The sequence below is a fragment of the Leucopleurus acutus genome, assembly GCF_964270905.1.
Source record: "Leucopleurus acutus genome assembly, chromosome: 19".
NCBI lineage: Eukaryota > Metazoa > Chordata > Mammalia > Artiodactyla > Delphinidae > Leucopleurus > Leucopleurus acutus.
In genome coordinates this window covers 33,419,814-33,444,472 of record NC_139161.1, presented here as the reverse complement: position 1 = coordinate 33,444,472, position 24,659 = coordinate 33,419,814, and the positions used below count along the sequence as shown (strand labels likewise).

At 36.1% G+C, this 24,659-nt stretch overlaps 1 protein-coding gene across 3 annotated transcripts in view; it reads left to right on the top strand.

Moving 5' to 3' along the window:
• STXBP4 (syntaxin binding protein 4) overlaps positions 1-24,659 on the top strand; it is a 180,548-nt gene that overhangs the window by 41,932 nt on the left and 113,957 nt on the right. For all 3 annotated transcript variants that reach the window (XM_082861201.1, XM_082861200.1, XM_082861202.1), the window contains 2 exons: positions 16,839-16,935; positions 19,283-19,374. In XM_082861201.1, coding sequence (XP_082717327.1) covers positions 16,839-16,935; positions 19,283-19,374 — 189 coding nt within the window. The remainder of the gene's footprint in view (positions 1-16,838; positions 16,936-19,282; positions 19,375-24,659) is intronic.

Genomic DNA, 24,659 nt, shown 5'->3' with positions numbered 1-24,659 from the left:
TATATTGCATATAGTATCTAGGAAATTGGTGATATAAAAGGTTTCACAAGGAAAAGATATTGACTGATTATGTGGTTATTAAGTCATTAGCTAACACAGTACAATTTTTAAGAAAGGCTAAGAGGTTAGAATTTGATGAAGGAAATTACCTTCAAGATGTATGTTTGTGGGGTATTGACTTCATGAAATCTTTCATGTTTTAGTAGTCGAGGTAGACAATTTTGTATCAGTATATACTGGAAAATAATTTCTAGCACTGAACTAATACTGTGTGTCTCCTTTGATCCCACTGTTAAACTTATAAGTAGGTATGGTAAACATAGCAAATAGGAATTTTTTTTTTTTTTTTGCTGTACGCGGGCCTCTCACTGCTGTGGCCTCTCCCCTTGCGGAGCACAGGTTCCGGACGCGCAGGCCCAGTGGCCATGGCTCACGGGCCCAGCCGCTCCGCGGCATGCGAGATCCTCCCGGACTGGGGCATGAACCCGTGTCCCCCGCATCGGCAGGTGGACTCTCAACCACTGTGCCACCAGGGAAGCCCGGGATTTTTCTTTTAGTTGGCTTGAAGAAGAAGAATTACTGCACCTTCTCGCTATCTATGTTTTTGTATCTGAGAAAGATGCTTTGGGATACAGGTGCCATTTCGCTGATATTTACTTTACTTCTTGCCATTTATATAACATTTGAAGAAAGCTGTAGTGAGCAATGATATACCCAATGTCTGAATACAGTTAATGAGGTGTTCTTTGTATTAGGTTGGGAAGTAGGTGACTAATATTATAAGGAAGTGACATTTTTTAGATTCATCATTTAGATATCAGAAAAAGTTAAGGACATTTATTTGTCCAATTAACAAAGTTGCATTTTTGTTTACGGTGAAAACATGACATTAGTTATACAATAAATTATTGGAAACTATTTTTAATCAAAAATAAATTACCTCCAATTTATTATTTTTATCGAAGTATAGTCAATTTACAGTATTATATTAGTTTCAGGTGTACAGCATACTGATTCAGTATTTTTGCAGGTTATACTCCATTATAGGTTATTAGAAGATAATGGCTATAATTCCTTGTGCTGTACAGTAAATCTTTGTTGCTTATCTATTGTATATATAGTAGTTTATATCTATTAATCCCATACCTGAAATTTGTCCCTACCCCCCACCTCCTGCTCTTCTTTGGTAACCATAAGTTTGTTTTCTACACCTGTGACTCTGTTTCTGTTTTGCACGTACATTCATTTGTACTGTGTTTTACATTGCACATGTAAGTGATATCACATAATATTTGTCTTTGACTTATTTCACTAAACATATTCTCTAGGTCAATCCATGTTGCTGCAAATGGCAGAATTTCATTCTTTTTTATGGCTGAGTAGTATTCCATTATATATACGTTCACACACACAATCACACAAACACACATCTTCTTAATCCAGTCATCTCTTCTTTTTTTATTTTTAACATCTTTATAGGAGTATAATTGCTTTACATTGTTGTGTTAGTTTCTGCTGTATAACAAAGTGAATCAGCTATACGTATACTTATATCACCATATCTGCTCCCTCTTCCGACTCCCTCCCACCCTCCCTATCCCACCCCTCTAGGTGGTCACAAAGCACAGAGCTGGTCTCCCTTTGCTATGCAGCTGCTTCCCACTAACTATCTATTTTACATTTGGTAGTGTATATATGTCGATGCCACTCTCTCACTTCGTCCCAACTTACCCTTCCCCCTCCCCGTGTCCCTAAGTCCATTCTCTATGTCTGCATCTTTATTCCTGTCCTGCCTCTAGGTTCTTCAGAACCTTTTTTTTTTTTTAGATTCTATATATATGTGTTAGCATATGGTATTTGTTTTTCTCTTTCTGACTTACTTCACTCTGTATAACAGATTCCACCTCACTACAAATAACTCAATTTCATTTTTTATGGCTGAGTAATATTCCATTGTATATATGTGCCACATCTTCTTTGTCCATTCATCTGTCGATGGACATTTAGGTTGCTTCCATGTCCTGGTTATTGTAAATAGTGCTGCAATGAACATTGTGGTACATGACTCTTTTTGAATTATGGTTTTCTCAGGGAATATGCCCAGTAGTGGGATTGCTGGATCATATGTTAGCTCTATTTTTAGTTTTTTAAGGAACCTCCATACTGTTCTCCATAGTGGCTGTATCAATTTACATTCCCACCAACAGTGCAGTGGGTTCCCTTTTCTCCACAGCCTCTCCAGCATTTATTGTTTGTAGATTTTTTGATAATGGCCTTTCTGACTGGTGTGAGGTGATATCTTACTGTAGCTTTGATTTGCATTTCTCTGATGATCAGTGCTGTTGAGCATCCTTTCATGTGTTTGTTGGCAATCTGTATATCTTCTTGGGAGAAATGTCTGTTGAGGTCTTCTGCCCATTTTTGGATTGGGTTGTTTGTTTTTTTGATATTGAGCTGCATGGGCTGCTTGTATATTTTGGAGATTAATCCTTTGTCAGTTGCTTCATTTGCAAATATTTTCTCCCATTCTGAGGGTTGTCTTTTTGTCTTGTTTATGGTTTCCTTTGCTGTGCAAAAGCTTTTAGGTTTCATTAGGTCCTATTTGTTTATTTTTGTTTTTATTTCCATTTCTCTAGGAGGTGGGTCAAAAAGGATCTTGCTATGATTTGTATCATAGAGTGTTTTCTGCCTGTGTTTTCCTCTAAGAGTTTGATAGTGTCTGGCCTTACATTTAGGTCTTTAATCCATTTTGAGTTTATTTTTGTGTATGGTGTTAGGGAGTGTTCTAGTTTCATTCTTTTACATGTAGCTGTCCAGTTTTCCCAGCACCACTTATTGAAGAGGCTGTCTTTTCTCCACTGTATATTCTTTCCTCCTTTATCAAAGATAAGGTGACCATATGTGTGTGGGTTTACCTCTGGGCTTTCTATCCTGTTCCATTGATCTATATTTCTGTTTTTGTGCCAGTACCATACTGTCTTGATGACTGTAGCTTTGCAGTGTAGTCCGAAGTCCAGGAGCCTGATGCCTCCAGCTCTGTTTTTCTTTCTCAAGATTGCTTTGGCTGTTCGGGGTCTTTTGTGTTTCCATACATATTGTGAAATTTTTTGTTCTAGTTCTGTGAAGAATGTCATTGGTAGTTTGATACGGATTGCATTGAATCTGTAGATTGCTTTGGGTAGTATAGTCATTTTCACAATGTTGATTCTTCCAATCCAAGAACATGGTATATCTCTCCATCTGTTTGTATCATCTTTAATTTCTTTCATCAGTGTCTTATAGTTTTCTGCATACAGGTCTTTTGTCTCCTTGGGTAGGTTTATTCCTAGGTATTTTATTCTTTTTGTTGCAATAGTAAATGGGAGTGTGTTTCCTTAATTTCTCCCTTAGATTTTTCATCATTAATATATAGGAATGCAAGAGATTTCTGTGCATTAATTTTTAATCTTGCTACTTTATGAAATTCATTGATTAGCTCTAGTAGTTTTCTGGTAGCATCTTTAGGATTCTCTATGTATAGTATCATGTCATCTGCAAACAGTCAATCCAGTCATCTCTTGATGGGCACTTGGGTTTCTTGCATGTCCTGGCTATTATAAATAGAGCTGCTATGAACATTGGGGTGCATGTATCTTTTCCATTTAACGTTTTCATTTTTTCCAGATAGATACCCAGGAGTGGAATTTCTGGATCATATGGTAGTTCTATTTTTAATTTTTTTAGGAACTTTCTTACTGTTTTCCACAGTGGCTGCACCAATTTACATTACTTTCAACAGTGTAAATGGGTTTCCCTTTTCTCCATATCCTTGACAACATTTGTTATTTGTAGGCCTTTTTGATGATAGCCATTCTGACAGGAGTGAGGACATATCTCATTGTTTTGATTTTCATTTCTCTTATAATTAGTATTGCTGAGTATCTTTTCATGTGCCTGTTGGCCATCTGTATGTCTTCTTTGGAGAAGTGTCTGTTCAGGTGTTCTGCCCATTTTTTGATTGGGTTGTTTGTTTTTCGATATTGAGTTTGTGAGCTTTTTGTATCTTTCAGATATTAACCCCTTTTCAGTTGCATTATTTGCAAATATTTTCTCCCATCCCATACGTTGTTTTTTTCATTTTGTTGATCATTTCCTTTGCTGTACAAAAGCTTTTAAGTTTAAGTTGCATTTGTTTATTTTTGCTTTTATTTCTTTTGCCTTAGGATACTGATCTAAAAGAATATTGCTATTATAATTTATGTCAAAGAGTGTTCTGCGTATGTTCTCTTCTAGGAGTTTTATGATTTCTGTTCTTACATTTAGGTCATTAAACCATTTTGAGTTTATTTTTGTATATGGTGTGATGGAATGTTCTAATCTCATTGTTTTACATGTGACTGTCCAGTTTTCCCAGCACCACTTATTGAAGAGATGGTCTTTTCTCCATTGTGTATTGTTGTCTCCTTTTTTGTAGATTAATTGACCATAATTGCGTGGGTTTATTTCTGGGTTGTCTGTTCTATATCATTGATATATGTTCTGCTTTTGTGTCAGTACCACACTATTTTGATTACTGTAGCTTTTTAGTATAGTCTGATGTCTGGACGAGTTATACCTTCAGCTTTGTTCTTTTTTTGCAAGGTCATTTTGGCAGTTTGGGGTCTTTCATGGTTCCATATGAATTTTATGATTGTTTGTTCTAGCTCTGTAAAAAATGTTCTGGTATTTTCATAAAGATTGAATTAAATTTGTAGATTGCTTTGGATAGAATGGCCATTTTAACAATATTAATTCTTCCAATCCAAGAGCACAGGATACATTTCCAGTTCTTTATATCAGCTTCAATTTCCTTCATCATTGTTTTATCATTTTCAGAGTATATGTCTTTCACCTCCTTGGTTAGGTTTATTCCTAGGTATTTTATTATTTTTGATGTGATTTTAAAGAGGATTGTTTTTTTACTTTCTGTGTCTGATATTTCATTATTAGTTTTTAGACCACAGCAGAATTATGTATATTAATCTTGTATCCTGCTACCTCGTTGAAATCATTTATTAGTTCTAATAGTTTTCTGTGGAGACTTTAGGGCTCTCACTATGGAGTATCATGTCATCTGCAAATAGTGACAGTTTTACCTTTTCACTTTCAATTTGGATAATCTTTGTTTCTTTTTCTGGTCTGATAGCTGTGGCTAAGACTTTTAATACTATGTTAAGTAGAAGTGGTGAGAATGGGCATTCTTGTCGTGTTCCTGAATTTAGTGGGAAGGCCTACAGCTTTTCACCAGTGAGTATTATGTTGGCTGTGTGTTTCTTGTAAATAGCCTATATTATGTTCAGATATGTTCCCTCTATTCCCACTTTGGCAAGAGTTTTTATCATGAATGCATGTTGTATTTTGTCAAATGCTTTTTCTGCATCTTTTGAGATGATCATGTGGTTTTTGTCTTTCCTTTTGTTAATGTGGTGTATCACATTGATTGATTTGCATATGTCGAACCATCCTTGTGCCCCTGGAATGAATCCAACTTAATCATGGTGTATAATCCTTTCTATGTATTGCTGGATTCGGTTTGCTAATATATTTTTGAGGACTTTTGCATCTATAGTCATCAAAGATATTGGCACGTAATTTTCTTTTTCTTGTGGCGTCTTTGTCTGGTTTTGGTATCAGGGTAATGGTGGCCTCCTAGGATGAATGTGGCAGTGCTCCCTCCTCTTCAATTTTTTTGGAATAGTTTGAGAAGGATAGGTATAAGTTCTTTATATGTTTTGGTAGAATTCCCTAGTGAAACTTCTTGGTCCTGGACTTGTTTGCAGGGAGTTATTTTATTTCAGATTCTATTTCACTTCTAGTGATTGTTCATTCAAATTGTCTGTTTCTTCTTGACTCAGTCTTGGCAGGATGTATGTTTCTAGAAATTTGTCCATTTCTTCTAGGTTGTCCAATTTGTTGGCATATAACTGTACATAGTATTCTCTTATGATTTTTTGTATTTCTGTGATATCAGTTGTTATTACCCCTCTTTGATTTCTTAATTTGTTTATTTGGGTCCTCTCTTTTCTTCTTGGTGCCTCGATAGAGGTTTGTCAATTTTGTTTATCCTTTTAAAAAAACCAGCTTTTGGTTTTATTGACCTTTTCTATTGTCTTTTTGATCTCTATTTTATTTCCTCTGTGATCTTTATTATTTCCTTCCTTCTTCTGACTTTGGCTTTGTTTATTCTTTTTCCAATTCTTGAAGGTGGTAGGTTAGGTTGTTTATTTGAGATTTTTCTTGTTTCTTGAGGAAGGCCTGTATCACTATGAACTTCCTTCTTAGAACTGCTTTTTCTACATCCCAAAGATTTTGTAAAGTTGTGTTTTCATTTTTATTTGTCTCAAGGTATTTTCTGATTTCTTCTTTGATTACATCATTGATCCATTGGTTTTTTTAATAGCAGGTTGTTTACTCTCCACGTGTTTGTTCTTTTCACTTTTTTTTTTCTTTCTGTGGTTGATTCCTAGTTTCAGACCGTTGTGGTCAGAAAAGGTGTTTGATATAATTTTTACCTCTAAATTTGTTGGGACTTGTTTTGTGTTCCAGTATGTGGTCTATCATAGAGAACATTTCTTGTGTGCTTGAAAAGAATGTGTATTCTGCTTTTGGGGGGGTATGGAGTAGACATTGATTATATCCAACTCTATTGTGTCATTTAGGACCTTATTGCCATATTGATTTTCTGTCTGCATGATTTGTCCATTGATGTCAGTGGGGTGTTAAAGTCTCCTACTGTTATTGTATTATTGTCAGTTTCTCCCTTTATGTCTGTTAGTATTTGCTTTATATATTTAGGTCCTCCTGTTATAGGGTGCTTATGTTAATGAGTGTAATATTCTCCTCTTATATTGATCCCTTTATTATTATATAATGTTCTTGTTTGTCTTTTATTATAGCCTTTGTTTTAAAGTCTATTTTGTCTGATACACATATTGTTACCCCACTTTCTTGTCATTTTCATTTACATGAAATAGCTTTCTTTCATCCCCTCACTTTCAGTCTGTATGTCTCTTTAGCCCTGAAGTGTGTCTTTTGGTAGGCAACATATTGAAGGGTTTTTTTTTTTTAATCCAATCAGCCACCCTATGCCCTTTTTTAAAAAAATAAATTTATTTATTTATTTATGGCTGTGTTGGGTCTTCATTGCTGCATGCGGGCACTCTCTAGTTGCAGCGAGTAGCTACTCTTCATTGCAATGCGTGGGCTTCTCATTGCAGTGGCTTCTCTTGTTGTGGAGCATGGGCTCCAGTAGTTGTGATGCACAGGCTCAGTAGTTGTGGCTCATGGTTTCTAGAGCACAGGCTCAGTAGTTGTGGCGCATGGGATTAGTTGCTCCACAGCATGTGGGATCTTCCTGGACCAGGGCTCGAACCCGTGTACCCTGCATTGGCAGGCAGATTGTTAACCACTGAGCCACCAGAGAAGTCCCCACCCTATGTCTTTTGATTGGAGTGTTTATTCCCCTGACATTTACAGTAATTATTGATAGGTAAGTACTTATTGCCATCTTATTACTTGTTTTCCAGTTGTTTTTGTAGTTCTTCTCTGTTCATTTCTTCTTTTTGTTTCTCCCACTGTGGTTTGATGATTTTCTTTAGTAGTATGCTTGGTTTCCTTTCTTTTTATTTTTTGTATATCTTTTGTAAATTTTTGATTTCTGGTTACAATGGGGTTCATATATGTTGATCCATAATTATATGTACTTCATTTAAACTGATAGTCATTTCAGTTCAAACACATTCTAAAAGATATACATTTTTTACTCCCCTCCCCTGTATTTTGTGTTTTTGATGTCATATTTTACATCTTAATGCTTATCCCTTAACTGTTTATTGTAGTCAGAGTTTCTTTTACAATTTTTTGTCTTTTAATCTACTTATTTAAGTAATCTTCAATCCTTAGTATATATCTGTCCTTTCTAGTGGGATTTACCCTTTCCTATAGATTCTTACTTCACTTCCATTTAGAAAAGATCCTTCAGGATTTATTTTAGGGTAGATCTGGTATTGCTGAATTCTTTTAGTTTTTGCTTGTCTGAAAAGTTCTTTCTCCTTCTGTTCTAAATGATAATATTGCTCCGTAGGGTCTCCTAGGTTGCAGAGTTTTCCCTTTCAGCACTTTGAATATATCATGCCACTCCCTTCTGGCCTGCAGCGTTTCTACAGGGAGATCAACTGACAGCCTTATGGGGATTTCCTTCTTTATGACTCTTTCTTTTTCTCTTGCTGCTTTTAGAATTCTCTCTTTAACTTTTGTTGTTTTAATTATGATATATTTTAGTGTGGGTGTGTTTGGGTTCATCTTGTTTTCAAATCTCTGTGCCTCTTGTGCCTAGATATCTGTTTCCTTCTTTCAGTTTGGGAAATTTTACAGCCATAATTTCTTCAAATACATTTTCAATACCCTTCCTCTTCATCTTCTCCTTCTGGAGCTCCTATAATGTGAATATTGGTACATTTCATGGTATCCCAGAGATGCCATATGTTACTTTTACTTTTTTTTTTATTTGCCTTTCTGACTGCTGTTCTGATTGGATAATTTCCATTATTTTATCTTCCAGATCATGCATGCGTTCTTCTGTGTCATTTAGTTTGCCATTTGTTCCTTCTAGGGTGTTCAGGGTGTTTTTTATTTCAGATATTTAATTATCTATTTTCGATTGGGTCTCTTTTCTTTTTTGGCCAAGACATGCAGCTTGTGGGATCTTAGTTCTCACACCAGGGATAGAACCTGTGCCCTTGGCAGTGAAAGCATAGAGTTGTAACCCCTGGACCACCAGGGAATTCCCTCAATTGGGTCTTTTTTATATTTTCTAGTTCCTGTTAAGATGATCTGTGTCTAGATCGATTCTTTTCCCTAATTTAGTTAGCAATGTTTTTTTTTTTTTTTTTTTTTTTTTTTTAGTTGTGGCTCGTGAGCTCTAGAGCACAGGCTCAGTAGTTGTGGCACATGGGTTAGTTGCTCCATGGCATGTGGGATCCTCCCGGACCAGGGCTCGAACCCATGTCCCCTGCATTGGCAGGCGGATTCTTAACCCCTGGGCCACAAGGGAAGTCCCGTTAGCAATGTTTTGAACTCTTTATCTGGTAAATTATTTATTTCTGTTTCATTATTTATTTTTAAGGGGTTTTCTCTTACTCTTTCAATTAAGAGTAGTTCCTATGCCTTTTCATTTTAGTTAACTTTCTCTGTCTCTAGGAATTTTGGTGAAACAGTTATCCATTTTGGTCTTGAGGGCATGTTCTTATTTGAGAGCATCGCTGTGCTGACTGCATGTTCCCAGTGCCTTTAATGGAAGGGCTGGATTTGATGTGGATGCCAGTCACATCTTTCCTCAGGGTGTGCTGGCAGCTGTCACCTTGGTAGGGCCTGTGGCTGGTGATGGAGGAGCTAAAGTCTGTGCAGGGTGTGAGGTGGGACTTCTCTGCTCATTGGCTGTCATCACCCTGTCAGGGGCAAGATTTGCTCCCAAGTTGCTGGAGTAGAATCCCTGAGGGTCAGGCTAGAGCTGGCTCTGTTCCCTTTAAGTATGTGTTTTTCCTTCTCCCTGCACTGGGGCCTTTGTCCCAAAGGAGGGGAGTCCTGAAGCAAGTGGGGCCTGTGTGCTCACAGAGGTCTGATACTCTGCCTGTGTAGGCATCTACAGCTTCGTTCAGATGCAATCCGTGGTCGCATCTTTTCCCTGGCTGTGATCACCTGAGATCTAGTGTTGTACGGTAGCATGGAGTTAGTGGGGCTGGAGTGTTTGCTCAGCTTGGGCTGGCAAACTTAGCGAGGCAGTCACAGGAAATCTGGCCACCACGCTGCTATAAGAAATCTGGGCTGCTTCTGGGGCATCTCTTGAGTAAGCACCAACAATGGCTACCATTGCCCTATCTGGGCTACACCCCGCTCCCCCAGGTTGCCTCTGCATCCCTAAGTGAAGTCTTCTCCCAGGTCCTGGGTGCCCTAGATCCAGTGCCATGCTGTGGCGGAGAGTGAGTGGGGTGTTCTCTTTGCTTGGACTGGGGAGCATATCAAGGTGGCAGCTGCTAGGGCAGACCTCTCTCCACCCTGCCTGGGAGCAGGCTAGCACCCACCCACTCCTCATGAGTGGAATCTAGGCTTCTCCAGCCTTTCTGTCTGTTCCAGCAGTTCTCCAAGTGGCCAAGGGAGCTTGTCTCCTTTGCATAGCACCCCAGGACTGGGACGCCCAGTCTGTGGCTCATCCCACTCACACTCCAGGATGAATGTCCATCCATGTGATCCCCCCTTTCCTCTGAGTTCCCTCCCATGGACACAGGTCCCAACCCAATCACTTTTCTTCCCGTTCTATACAGGAATGGCATATCTTTCTTTCAGCCTTGGCTGTACAGGAGTCCTTCTACCAGTTTCCAGTTAGTTTTCCATGAGAATTTTTCCATATGTCGATGTATTTTTTATGTGTTTGTGGGGAAAGGTGAGCTCCATGTCCTCTTACTCTGCCATCTTCATCTCCCATCAAATTACTTTCAATTTAAATTTATGAGCTTACCTCACTGACATGCTGTATTCTTGTAAATTTTTCTTTCAACAAAACTTCCATCTGTTACTAAGTTTAACTCAGGAAAAATTTACACAGTAGTTAACTGCATTTTGCAATTTTATTATTACTTAATACAATAAGAATCACTGTATATTGAGTACCTTCTATTATAGGTCTTTTGTTTGCATTATTTTTGTAAAATTGTTTTTATTTCTTTTTTTTAAAGGAAGCTTTATTTTTATTTATTTATTTTTGGCTGTGTTGGGTCTTTGCTGCTGCATGCAAGCTTTCTCAAATTGCAGTGAGTGGGGGCTACTCTTCATTGTGGTGCACGGGCTTCTCATTGTGGTGTTTTCTCTTGTTGCAGAGCACGGACTCTAGGCACACAGACTTCAGTAGTTGTGGCACATGGGCTCAGTAGTTGTGGCTCATGGGCTCTAGAGTGCAGGCTCAGTAATTGTGGCACACAGGCTTAGTTGCTCCACGGCATGTGGGATCTTCCTGGACCAGGGCTCGAACCCGTGTCCCCTGCATTGGCAGGCGGATTCTTAACCACTGCGCCACCCGGGAAGTCCCTGTTTTTATTTCTTTTTAAAATATTTCTATTTTATTTCTTTATATGAGAATATTAATCATATGCAAGAATGATTATATTTTATGTGTAGAGTTTAAAGATTAATAAAACAAATACACATATACTCCACCACCCAGCTAAGAATGAGAATCTTTGACATTGCCTGTGTCTCTTTTCTTGATTGTATATATCTCTTTCCCCAAGAGGTAACTCTATTCCAAATGTTGAGTATCATTTATATGCTTTTTAAAAGTTGATTACTAAAATATTAATAAGGTCAAAGAGTTTATTTATCTTCAACCTAACTTAAGTATTGTTAGAATTTTCCTCCTGTTTTTTCATCTCCTGGAAAAATGTTTGGCTCATAGTATATGCTCAGAAAATAATTGTTCGATTGGTGTATTGTTTTCTAAAGTAATTCTACCAATTTTCATTCCTACTAGTCTTATGCAAGAGTTCCCATTGCTCCACATTCTTTATATTTAGTCTAATTATAATGCATTTTGAGTTCTTTCTGCCATCTTATTTAAATTTTTTTTTCTTTGTTCTTGTTTTTAATCCCCTTTATTACCCCATGTTTACTGTATTTTTTTCGTTTGATTATGTTTGATTTTTTGGTTGGTGGTTTTTGCATTTTATTTTTTTTCTCCCCCATCTTATTTAGGAATTGTACCTTCTCTTGCTAATCTTTTAAGGATTACCCTAAAAATTTAACATTCATCTTTAACTTAGTCTAAAGTTAATCAGAATCTTTACCCTTCTTTCAAATATACAAGGTGCTTATAATACTTTAACTCTGATTAGCCTCTACCGAACTTATATGCTTCTTATTGCCCAGTATTTTAACTTTAGTGATGCATTGTTTTTTCTAATTCACAGTCTTTCTTTGCAGTCACCTGCTATTTCAGTCACATAACCACTGAGTTTCTAATTTATTTTCTACCTAGTATTTTAATAATAATATCTTGTTCCTAATTTTATTCTTGATTCCCCTTTTTTAACTTAAGAAAGATAAACAAAATGTAGTACATACATACAGTGGACTATTATTGGACTGTAAAAGGAATGAAGTTCTGATATATGCTATAACATAAACAAACGTTGAAACATTAAGCTAAGTGAAAGGAGCTAGGCACAAAGAGTTACATGATTCTATTTATATGAAATGCCCAGAATAGTCAAATCCATATAGACAGAAAATAGATTAGTAGTTGACTGGGGCTGGTGGGATAGGGAAAAATAGCAAGTGACTGCTAATGGGTATGGGGTTTCTTTTAGAGATGATGAAAATTTTCTAGAATTAGGTGATTGATGTACAACTATGTGAATGTACTAAAAGCCACTTAACTGTACACTAAAACAGTGAACTTTTTTGTGAATTTTATCTCAGTATATCTGTTATTAATAAAAAGTCACATTGGGGCTTCCCTGGTCGTGCAGTGGTTGAGAGTCTGCCTGCCAATGCAGGGGACACAGGTTCGAGCCCTGGTCTGGGAAGATCCCACATGCCGCAGAGCAACTAGGCCCATGAGCCACAACTAGTGAGCCTGTGCATCTGGAGCTTGTGCTGCGCAACAAGAGAGGCCGCGACAGTGAGAGGCCCGGCACCACGATGAAGAGTGGCCCCCACTTGCCGCAACTAGAGAAAGCCCTCGCACAGAAACGAAGACCCAACACAGTCAAAAATAAATAAATACATTAATTAATTATTTTTTTTAAAAGTCACATTGATATGTAGAGTATGGTACCATTTATATAAAAATTAAAACTTAAAAATATTTTTTAAAACTATTCATCACATATATTTATAAAAATATGAAGTAATGGTGTAAAAGCACACTTGGGAACTATCCATGAGAAACTGCATAAAGAGAGATTGTCAGAAAGTGAAGTTATGCCAAAAAGTGGGAGAAAATATTCGTAATGCACATAACATATACAATTTTGATATCCAGTATATATGAAGAACTCCTAGAAATAAATCAGAAAAAGACGTGTCAATACTATTCCTAGGGTAGGAAGAAATTCTAGGAATTTCTTCCTACCCTAAAGAAATTTTTACCCATGTGCTGTAGTAGATGTGTACAAGAATGTTCATTGCTAGTAAGCAGAAAACCCCAATGTTCATCTAGAGGAGGATGGATTAATAACTTGTGGCATATTCATCTAATCAAATATTAGTTCAGTCAAAGTGAATGTATTAATGTTACAATACCATATAACCACGTGGACGAATGATAAAACAATCCTGTAGGGTAAAAAGACCAAGTTTTAGAAGACTATCAGTCGCATTTTAATGAAGCTAAAAAACAGCAAAACAAAAAAACATGTTAAGGATACATAGTATGTGACAAACCATTTTAAAGTAAATAGTATGGGAATGATAATGACATAGTTCCTTAGTAGTGGTTACCTCTAGTATAGTAGGAGAGGATTATGTTACATAAATCAATAGTATTAGCAATTTTGTAATTCTTAAATGGATGTTTTAAAACGTATATTTGTTACATGTATGTTTTTAGTATATTTCAAATATATAATAAAATACTTGGGGAGAAGTACAGAAAGGGCTTTTGCAATGTTTTGTTACATTCAAAATCTGAAGTAAATATACTTAAATACTAAGGTTTAATGTACTATTATAACAAGTTTTAAAATCATGCAAAATATCTAAAATGTACAGAATAGAAGGCTGTTATATATTGATAATTTTTTAAAAACATAGAACACTGTATATAGTATAATTTAATTCTTGCAAAAGATATATAATTTATTTTTTTACATATACAGGTGTTATATACATAGAAGAAATCAGGAAAATTATACACAAGTCGATTAATAGTGTTTGTCTCTGGAGGAGTGTTTCTCAAAAGCAGGGATGTGGGGACATCCTCAGGGGACATTTTTTGCCTCAGGGGACATTTGGCAATGTCTGGGGACATTTTGGGTTTTTACAATTGGGAGAATGCCACCAAATTAGGAATCACTAACAAAAAAAACTTCCTCAAGCTTTACATATGAAAATTTAAAACATATTGCTAAATAATTTATGTCAAAAACATTGCTAATAAACATATAAAAGAAGCTAAATCTCACTTGTAGTTAGGAGAATTCAAATTAACAAACAACATACTATTTCATATTCAATGTATTGACAAAAATTAAAGTGTGAAAACACAAATGCTGTTAAGAATGTAGAAAAATAGAGCTGCTTATATACTAGTGTTGCGCATAAATTGATACAACCAGTTTGGCGAGCAATTTTATAATATCTAAGAAATTTGACAGTATATATACCCTATGACTCAGCATTTCCTCTTGTAGGGGTGTACTGTAGAGAAATTTTTACACATCTATATGAGGAGATGTGTAAAATGTCTTATTATAAAAAACAGAGTGGAGTAATTATAAAAAGCCCATCAATGAGAGAATGGATAATAAATTATAATATATTCATCCAGTTAGATACCATTTAAATTTAAAATAAGTGAAGTAGTTTTGCAGTTAACAATATTGAGCAATTGTGAAATTGTAACATTGAGGTAAAAAATAAAAATAATTTGTAAGGTTATCCTTTTGTATTATACTATGCAGGTAAAATCATAAATGCACAAAATACTCTTTTATGTACTGATAAAAGAGTACATGTTATTAGGGGACAAATGTAGTAGTGGCATGAAATCATGGACAGGAAGGATATGCCAACCTTAGGATAGTGGTTCCTGCTGAGAAACAATGGAGAAAGCTTTCAACCAAGTCTATAATGTTTATTTCTTAAAAATATATATATATAAATTTCAAACAAATACTAATATACTTGATGATACTTGATGATAAGAAGTAAATGGGTGCTCTTTGTATTATTCTCTTTCCTTTTATTTATTTATTTTTTGGGGGTGTATTTGGAACATTTTCTATGACTGAAGGAAAAGAATATCAAAAGTTGGGCTTTCCTGGTGGCACAGTGGTTGAGAGTCCGCCTGCCAATGCAGGGGATACGGGTTTGTGCCCCGATCTGGGAAGATCCCACGTGCCACGGAGCGGCTGGGCCTGTGAGCCATGGCCGCTGAGGCTGCACATCCGGAGCCTGTGCTCCGCAACGGGAGAGGCCACAACAGTGAGAGGCCCACGTACCACCAAAAAAAAAAAAAAAGAAAGAATATCAAAAGTTAAGAATCATTATTCCATGTTATGCAAGGCAATGACTCTGTAGATAGGGCAGGCAGATGACGCTTGGTTAAAATGCTCTAGAATCACTTTTGAAGGAATCTTTCCTGATGTTTTCCCTTCCTTCTGACTCCTTTTCTCACTGTGCCCAGCCACCTATACATTGACCAGTTTGGTTTTGCCACAGTACATCCTGTACACACTTCTATTAAATTACATATTGCACTAATTACATTTATTTACATGTTATCCTCTCCCTAGAGACCATAGCTCTTTGAGGGTAGTGGCTATATCTTGTTTGTGTCCCTTTGTATAGTTTAGTGCCTGACAAATAGTAAGCACTAAATAAATACTTGGTAAGTGAAGTGATGGATGACTGAACAGATTTCAAAGGAGGAAGGAATATATAAGGACAATTACTAGTATTAACCTTTACCTACATTTTAGTTTTGATGTTCTTGCCAGAATCCGATAATAGGGCATCTAGTCAGTCTTTATTCATTAGTTAAGATTAGATTTTGCTATATATAACCTGAGAACCTAAAATAACAGTGGTTTCCATTAGAAATTTATTTTTCTTACACCAAAAGGAAACCTGAAAGAAAGTAATCCAGAGCTGGCATGGAGGTTATACATGCTTTTAAGTATCTTTCTGCTCCACCATCTTTGTTGAGGTGGCTCATGAACCAAGATGACTACTTAAATTCCAGCCATCTTTTCTTTCTTCCCTCCTTTCTTTTCCTTCCTTCTTTCATCTTTTTTTTTCTTTTAATTAAGACCAAAGAGAGAAGGAAAAAAGGGACAAGAAGTACCTACCCCACTTTTGAAAGACTTACCAGAAGTTCCCTGCAAGTTTGCTTTATGTCTCCTTGGGTAGTACATGGTCATATGGCCTTATCAAGCTGCAGAACGGGCTGGGAAATATCTTTTAGCTGAATGACAGTGTTTCTGGCTAAAGATTTTGGTTCTGTTACTAAAGAACAAGGAGAGAATGGACACTGAAATACAACTAGCAGGCTCTGAAATTTTAATTAGCTATGGGTACTAAAAAGAGAAGGTAGAGAGAGGAGGGTTCCAGAGAAAGCTTTTTAGTTTATTATTTATGTAAGCCTGCCCATAAACAAGCCAAAAATTAGAATTTTTTGTATTCCAACCAATTCCTGTCATCCTTAGTTTTGGTCTCAAATACAAGAAAATATCAACAAAATATCAGTGTTTTAGAGTGCTACTTAGAAAAATTAATGTTAAATCAGATTTATTAGGATTTCCTTGCTGTTTTTCTTCTGCCATGTCACATATTTTAAACTAAGAAATGGTTTGAATTTTGGTTCTAGGGATATGCTATTTGGCATCGGCCAAAGTGGTAGCCTTGGGGGAAAAAATGAGGTGGTGGTAGATCAAGAAGCTAATATTTTATGGAAAATTAATCCATAAATAGTCATCAGACTTTCTTTGATCATGATCACTGTTCTTGATATTGATTCTTTTCACTGGATTGTAAAATAAAGTTGTAATGAAAAGTTTTATGCTTTGGAGATTTGAAAAATTGCTTCACATGAATCCTTTTCCTTCCAGGCTCTAAATTATCTTGGTATTCAGCCCACAAAAGAACAACACCAAGCCCTGAGACAGCAAGTGCAAGTAGACCCAAAGGGGACAGTGTCTTTTGGAGGTAATATTTAGGTTCATCATGTGTGTCATCACAGAAACTTATTGTGGCCCATATTCACTGAGTGCCTCTTCTTTCGAAGGAGAGAAAGAAAAATAAAACCACATCTATTTTAAGTTCCTTAATCAGTATTCTAAAGACTCAGATAGAATTATTGGTCTTACTGGGTCAGCAGAAAGGAGAACTTTCTTAGAATCTTTCAGCTTTAAAATATCATTCAATCATATTCTTTTTTTATTTTTAATTTATTCCACAAACATTGCTTTAGTAATAACAAAAGAAACAGTACAATATATAGAAGCCCTAGTTCTGCTACTGTGAAATTCTAATTTTTTTTTCAGCCAGTACGATATAATAAATATTTCATTATGCTGTATAATTATTCTTATTTTTATTTTATAATTATTATTAAAGATAGCAAATTGTGAACATACTCCGTTGATATACTATAATATTAAGCTTTTCCACTATTGGGAATTTTGATGGTTTTTCATTACCTGACAATATAAATAATTCTATATTTAATATAGCTTTTTTTTCTTCTTTCTCTTAGGATAAATCCCCATAAGTGGCTTAGACTTTTGATATGTATTGATAAATTGTTTTCCAGAGACATTTTACACACATATTTGTTCTGCCACTAGTAATGTTTGAATGTAACAGTTTTTTGCATCCTTTACAGCATTAAGTATTTAATTTTTTTCTTATAGAGTAGATACAACATTGTATCATTTTAAAAGCATCTGCATTGCTAAAAGAAATTTGGGGGTTTGAAGTGATGAAAAAAGATGTATTTGTTCCCCTCTGCTCTTGAAATCATATAGTGTAATGAGAACAAGAAACAAAAATACATGTAAAACCACAATGTATAAGGACAAAGTAGATGAGGAAAATAAATGAATTAGTGAGCAGAGGCATGTAAAGTCCAAGTGTCTGAAGAGATAGGAGAATCACAATGGGAAACAAGCTGATTCCTGGAAAGGCTTAGGAATTGAAAACATTGAGTACTTAAGGCTGTGTTAAGGAGCAATTATATATGCTGTTCCCTGCCCCCTCTCAAGTAATCCACAACTACCATCCCTTACCCTTGCAGAGGAAAATAAGTATATTCCCTCGAGAAATTAAACCAGATTGATTCTGGACCTATAGTTGCCAACAGCTAAGGAATTTGGGGGGGTGTATGGTGAATTATCACTTACAAAACACACACAGATTGCTCAGTGATATTTGCAACCATGTGTATGCTCTGTAGGCAAGAGGTTGTAAGATTCTCTCTGAAGAACCTGAACAAAGTATCATAATAGCTGACCACGTTATTGCTCTGTAGTAAAACCTACTAATTGACAAAGCGAGTTATGCACACAAAATTTCCAATCAACGATTTAGTGCCTGATTCGTCTTAAATATGAACACCAGACATTTGGAGAAATCCTCCAACATAAAATATAAAGCCCCAAAGTATCAGACAAATAGAAAAAGAGGAACTCAGAAAAAAGGAAATATTACAAGAGCAAAAAAGAACTTCACGTAAACCATAATTAGCATCTTTTAAAAAGATAAGCGAAACTAAGGCATCCGCAATAAGAGTAGGGTACTGTAAAATAGGAACAATTAAAAGGATTACTGGAAACTAAAAATATAAGAATCAAATTTAAAAAAAAACTGAAGTTAGATGGATGAACAGGTCACACTCCATGTCTGAAGAAGCATATAGTTTGCTAGGTTGGCATCAGGCAGTGTTATATAACAAACAAGAGAATATGCCTTCGAGACACACTTCAATGGAATCTTGCTCTGCTACTTATTTGCCAAGTAGCCTTGGGAGGTTTAAGACAGTTAACTTATCTTAGCCCAAACTGTAAAATGGAGAGGATGAGAAGAACTACCGCAGAAAATTCTCAAGATGAAATCGCAAAGGGCCATGCGTAGCATATAGAGGCTGTTATAGAAACATTTCCTGCTATTATTATTATCATTATTAAACCACAGGTTCTTTCGGCTAGAAAAGCTGTAAATCATAATACTATCATATGTTTTAGAAAAAGTACTATTCATAATAAAAGAGTTGGAGAGATAGTTATGCCTGTGACATTTATTTGCTTCATTATCGTATCTGATTTCTTAACTTCAGCAAAGTTAAATGAAATGAGTGAAAAGCAGTTTATCTCTTACTTCTTATGTGAACTTAAATTTATCTGTCACTTCAGTTAACACTATTTTAAGGTAATTTAAGTAAGTTAAATTTTAAGCATTAGTTATAACACATAGCTTCAGCTTCATGTAGAAAAAGGTAAGGTTTGCTTAGATGAGGTTAAATGCTGTATTCTTACTGAAATGTGTTCTATTTTAGATTTTGTCCAGGTTGCCAGAAACTTGTTCTCCTTGCATTTGGGTGAAGCAAATGTTGGTGCACATGAAATTTCCAACATATTAGACTCACAGGTAGAGTATGCCCTATAGAATTGTCTTGATTGCACTTAAATCATAAGTCTTAAATGTTATCTGTCATATATATAGGCTTTTTTTATTTTTTAAAAAAACAAATTATGCAGATGATACATGCTTTTTGGATAAATATATAAAATACAGATAATCAAAAGTAAAAATTGACCTTGATCTCCTCTATCCTCCTCTCTCACTATTCCCTCATGCTATTCCCATCTTTAAATTTACCACAGAAAAGTACTCATATCGTAAGTGTAAACCCTCTGAAATTTTACGATCTGAACCATTCTTGTGTAATCAGCATCCACATCAAGAAACATAACGTTAAAGAAACTACCAGGACCCTGAAGTCTGTCTCCTACTCCCCGAGTTCCTTTCTAATTACTAGCGCTTGCCCTCCCCACCCCCAGTCAAGGTAACAGCTACTCTTTTGCTTCCAGCAACATAGATTGGTTTTGCTCTTTTTGTGCTTTACATAAAATGGAATTGTGAAGTCAGTTAACTTTGTAACTCGTTTGTTCTACAAACCTTTGACACTTATATTGCCGAATCTTTCAGTCCTTTCTGTTATGAATTTTTGATACTGTTACATTATTAAAGAAGGTCTTCCCAATTTATATTATGTATTAACATATCATATATAGATAACTTATTTTTGTTTATTCATGAGGTTGGGCCCCAAATGGATAACCACGTGCACTTATTCCACGTCATTTATTCAATAACCATCCTTTTCCACTTTTACCACTAATTTGAAATACAACTTTAATACATACTAAATTGCATCTGGATACACAGCTCTGTTTCTTTCTTTTTTTTTTTTTTCTTAAGCATCTTTATTGGAGTATAATTGCTTTACATTGTTGTATTCGTTGCTGCTGTATAACAGTGAATCAGCTATACGTATACATATATCCCCATATCCCCTCCCTCTTGCGTCTCCTTCCCTCCCTCCCTATCCCACCCCTCTAGGTGGTCACAAAGCACCGAGCTGATCTCCTTGTGCTATGCAGCTGCTTCCCACTAGCTATCTATTTTATATTTGGTAGTGTATATATGTCCATGCCACTCTCTCACTTCATCCCAGCTTACCCTTCCCCCTCCCCATATCCTCAAGTCCATTCTCTACATCTACATCTTTATTCCTGTCCTGCCCCTAGGTTCTTCAGAAACTTTTTTTTTTTTTTTAGATTCCATATATATGTGTTAGCATACGGTATTTGTTTTTCTCTTTCTGAATTACTTCACTCTGTATGACACACTCTAGGTCCATCCACCTCACTACAAATAACTCAGTTTTTGTTTCTATTTATGGCGGAGGAATATTCCATTGTATATATGTGCCACATCTTCTTTATCCATTTATCTGTCACTGGACACTTAGGTTGCTTCCATGTCCTGGCTATTGTAAACAGTGCTGCAATGAACATTGTGGTACATGACTCTTTTAGAATTATGTTTTTTTCAGGGTATATGCCCAGTAGTGGGATTGCTGGGTCATATGGTAGTTCTATTTTTAGTTTTTTAAGGAACCTCCATACTGTTCTCCATAGTGGCTGTATCAATTTTCATTCCCGCCAACAGTGCAAGAGGGTTCCCTTTTCTCCACACCTTCTCCAGCATTTATTGTTTGTAGATTTTTTGATGATGGCCATTCTGACCGGTGTGAGGTGATAGCTCATTGTAGTGTTGATTTGCATTTCTCTAATGATTAGTGATGTTGAGCATCCTTTCATGTGTTTGTTGGCAATCTGTATGTCTTCTTTGGAGAAATGTCTATTTAGGTCTTCTGCCCATCTTTGGATTGGGTTGTTTGGTTTTTTGATATTGAGCTGCATGGGCTGCTTGTATATTTCGGAGATTAATCCTCTTTGTCAGTTGCTTCGTTTGCAAATATGTTCTCCCATTCTGAGGGTTGTCTTTTCGTCTTGTTTATGGTTTGCTTTGCTGTGCAAAAGCTTTTAAGTGTCATTAGGTCCCATTTGTTTATTTTTGTTTTTATTTCCGTTTCTCTAGGAGGTGGGTCAAAAAGGATCTTGCTGTGATTTACGTCATAGAGTGTTCTGCCTGTGTTTCCCTCTAAGAGTTTTATAGTGTCTGGCCTTACATGTAGGTCTTTAATCCATTTTGAGTTTATTTTTGTGTATGGTGTTAGGGAGTGTTCTAATTTCATTCCTTTACTTGTACATAGCTCTCTTTCTGAACAAACCACTCTGTTCCGTTGATCCATTTCTCTCTGCCACTACATTATTATTTTAATTACTCTAGCTTTTTAGTTCTAGGTTCATTGTTTAGTTCTAGGTTCATTGTTATTGTTAGGTTAAGTCTAATATTTTTTTAACTTCTTGATTTTGATCATCTGCATGATCTTTAGAATCATTTTGCCATGGTAATAAAATTTCAATTGGGACTTTCTTTTTTTAATTGGAATTGCATTGAATATAAAGGGTGGTTTGGGAGAAGCGAACGTGATTTTTTTCTCCATTCATTTAGATCTTTGTTAATGTTTTGGAAAGAAAAAATATATCTTGCTTCATGTAGGTCTTAAGTATTTCTTGTTAGATCTGAATAAGTATGCTATAGTTTGATGCTATTGGAAATGGGAATTTTTTTACCATTATATTTTCTAATTGATGATTAATAAAGATTAATTTTTGAATGGTTATTCTTTGTGATGCCACTTTATTGAACTCCCTTATTCCAGTTATTTTTCAGTTATTTATCTTAGGTTTTCTAGGTAGACATTTGAAATTAATTACTTTGTCTCCTTCACAAATTTTTACTTTTTCTAAATACTGTTGAATAAGAGCTACAAAAGTGAACAAGAAATTAATTTCCATGATATTTGAGTCATTTTACATTTTTAATTTTTTAAAAGAAGCTAGCATTATCTTACTTAATAAGTTTTACAGTTCACCATTGAACTGCTCAGGTTTGAACTGCATGTGTACACTTACACACGGATTTTTTTTTTTTTCCAGTGGTATATACTGCAATACTATACAATCTGAGGTTGGTTAAATTCTTAAGTGCAAAACCACAGATGTGGAGGGCCTACTGTAAAGTCATACTTGGATTTTCCACCCTGTGGAGGATCAGTGTCCCTAACCCCCCACATTGTTCAAGGGTCAGCTGTATACCATTCCAATTCTTTTTGTTTGTTTGTTTGTTTTTGTTTTTTTGTTTTGTTTTGTTTTGTTTTGTGGTACGTGGGCGTCTCACTGTTGTGGCCTCTCCTGTTGCGGAGCACAGGCTCTGGACGCGCAGGCTTAGCGGCCATGGCTCACGGGCCTAGCCACTCCGCGGCATGTGGGATCCTCCCGGACCGGGGCACGAACCCGTGTCCCCTGCATCAGCAGGTGGACTCTCAACAACTGCACCACCAGGGAAGCCCCCATTCTAATCCTTGTGAAACAGTTTAAGTAATAGAAATGTTATCTGTTCCTTGAAGGTTTGAAAATGTTTCATATACCAAGTGATTTGGGCCTAGATCTTTCAGGAGAAGAGATATTTCCTACTTATTTTAATGTCTTCTAAGGTTGTTCTATTCAGGGTTTTGTTCTCTTCTTGAATAATTTTGTTAATGTATATCTTCCTAGAAAATTTTTCCTTTCATCAAGATATTAAAATTTATCAAACATTAACATGGAATTTTTTTAGATTTTTAATTCTTATTTTTGATGATATTGCTTTTTATTTCATAGATGTACTGCACTTTTTTTTTTTTCTTTTTTTTTTTGCCACACCACATGGCTTCTGGGATCTCAGTTCCCCAACCAGGGATTGAACCCAGGCCTCCACAGTGAAAGCACTGAATCCTAACCACTAGACCACCAGGGAACTCACAACACAATTTTTACAAGTAATCACACCCATAAGTTTCTATAGGTCATATTTTAATAATGACTCAACAGCATATAATGTTTCCTTATTTTAAAGTGTTTTAAATATTTTCTAGTTATATAGTTCCCTTTTGATTACTGATTTCCAGTTTAATTCCAGAGGTTAGAGAGCATATTCTATGTGGTATTGATCCTTTGACCATATACCCAGCATATAGTCAATTTTATGGAATGTTTCCCATCTTGTGGAAAGCATGTATATTCTACAGTTGTTGAGTGCAGTGCTTCCTATATGTCAGTTAGGTCACAGTTGTTAATCATGTGGTTCACATTTTCCATTTACTTTTAGAATTTTCTATTTCATTAATCTTTCTTTGGTCACCTTTTATTGTATTGTCTGTTACTGAGAGAGAGGTGTTTTATAATCTCTATTTAGTTCAGCTAATTTTCGCCTTACATATCCTAAGCCTGTATTATTAGGTGTATACTATTTAATATTGTTGCATTCTGACAAGATATTGAATCTCTTCATTTCTAGAATGTTTCTTGCCTTAAAATCAACTTAGTCTAATTGTGTAATCGTTGGTGGTTTGGTTTGGTTTGGTTTCCAATTACTATAAATATAGTTTTGTTGTTGTTGTTGTTTTTTAGCTGCATTGCATCTTTGTTGCTGTACGTGGGCTTTCTCTAGTTGCGGGGAGTGGGGGCTACTCTTCTTTGTGGTGCGCGGGCTTCTCATTGCGGTGGCTTCTCTTGCTGTGGAGCACGGGCTCTAGGTGCACGGGCTTCAGTAGTTGCAGGGCACGGGCTCAGTAGTTGTGGCTTGCAGGCTCTAGAGCTCAGGCTCAGTAGTTGTGGTGCATGGGCTTAGTTGCTCCGTGGCATGTGGGATCTTCCCAGACTGGAGCTTGGATGCATGTCCCCTGCATGAGCAGGCAGATTTTTAACCACTGTGCCACCAGGGAAGCCCCCTCTGCCCATTTTTAATTGGGGTGTCTGTTCTTTGATAATGAGTTGTATGAGTTCTTTTTATATTTTGGATATCAACACCTTATTGGATATATCATTTCCAAATAATGTCTCTCATTCAGTAGGTTGCCTTTTTGTTTTGTTGGTGGTTTCATTCTCTGTGCAAAAGCTTTTTAGTTCGGTGTAGTCCCATTTGTTTATTTTTGCTTTTGTTACCCTTGCTTGAGGAGACATATCCAAAAAAATATTGTTAAGACTGATGTCAGAGTGTGTGCTGCCTATGATTTCTTCTAGGAGATTGATAGTTTCAGGTCTTACACTTAAGTCTTAAATTCACTCTGTGTTTTTTTTTTGTGTGTGTGTATGGTGTAAGAAAGTAGTCCAGTTCATTCTTTTGCATGTAGCTGTCTAATTTTCTCAGCACCATTTATTGAAGGGATGTCTCTTCCCCATTGTATATTCTTGCCTCTT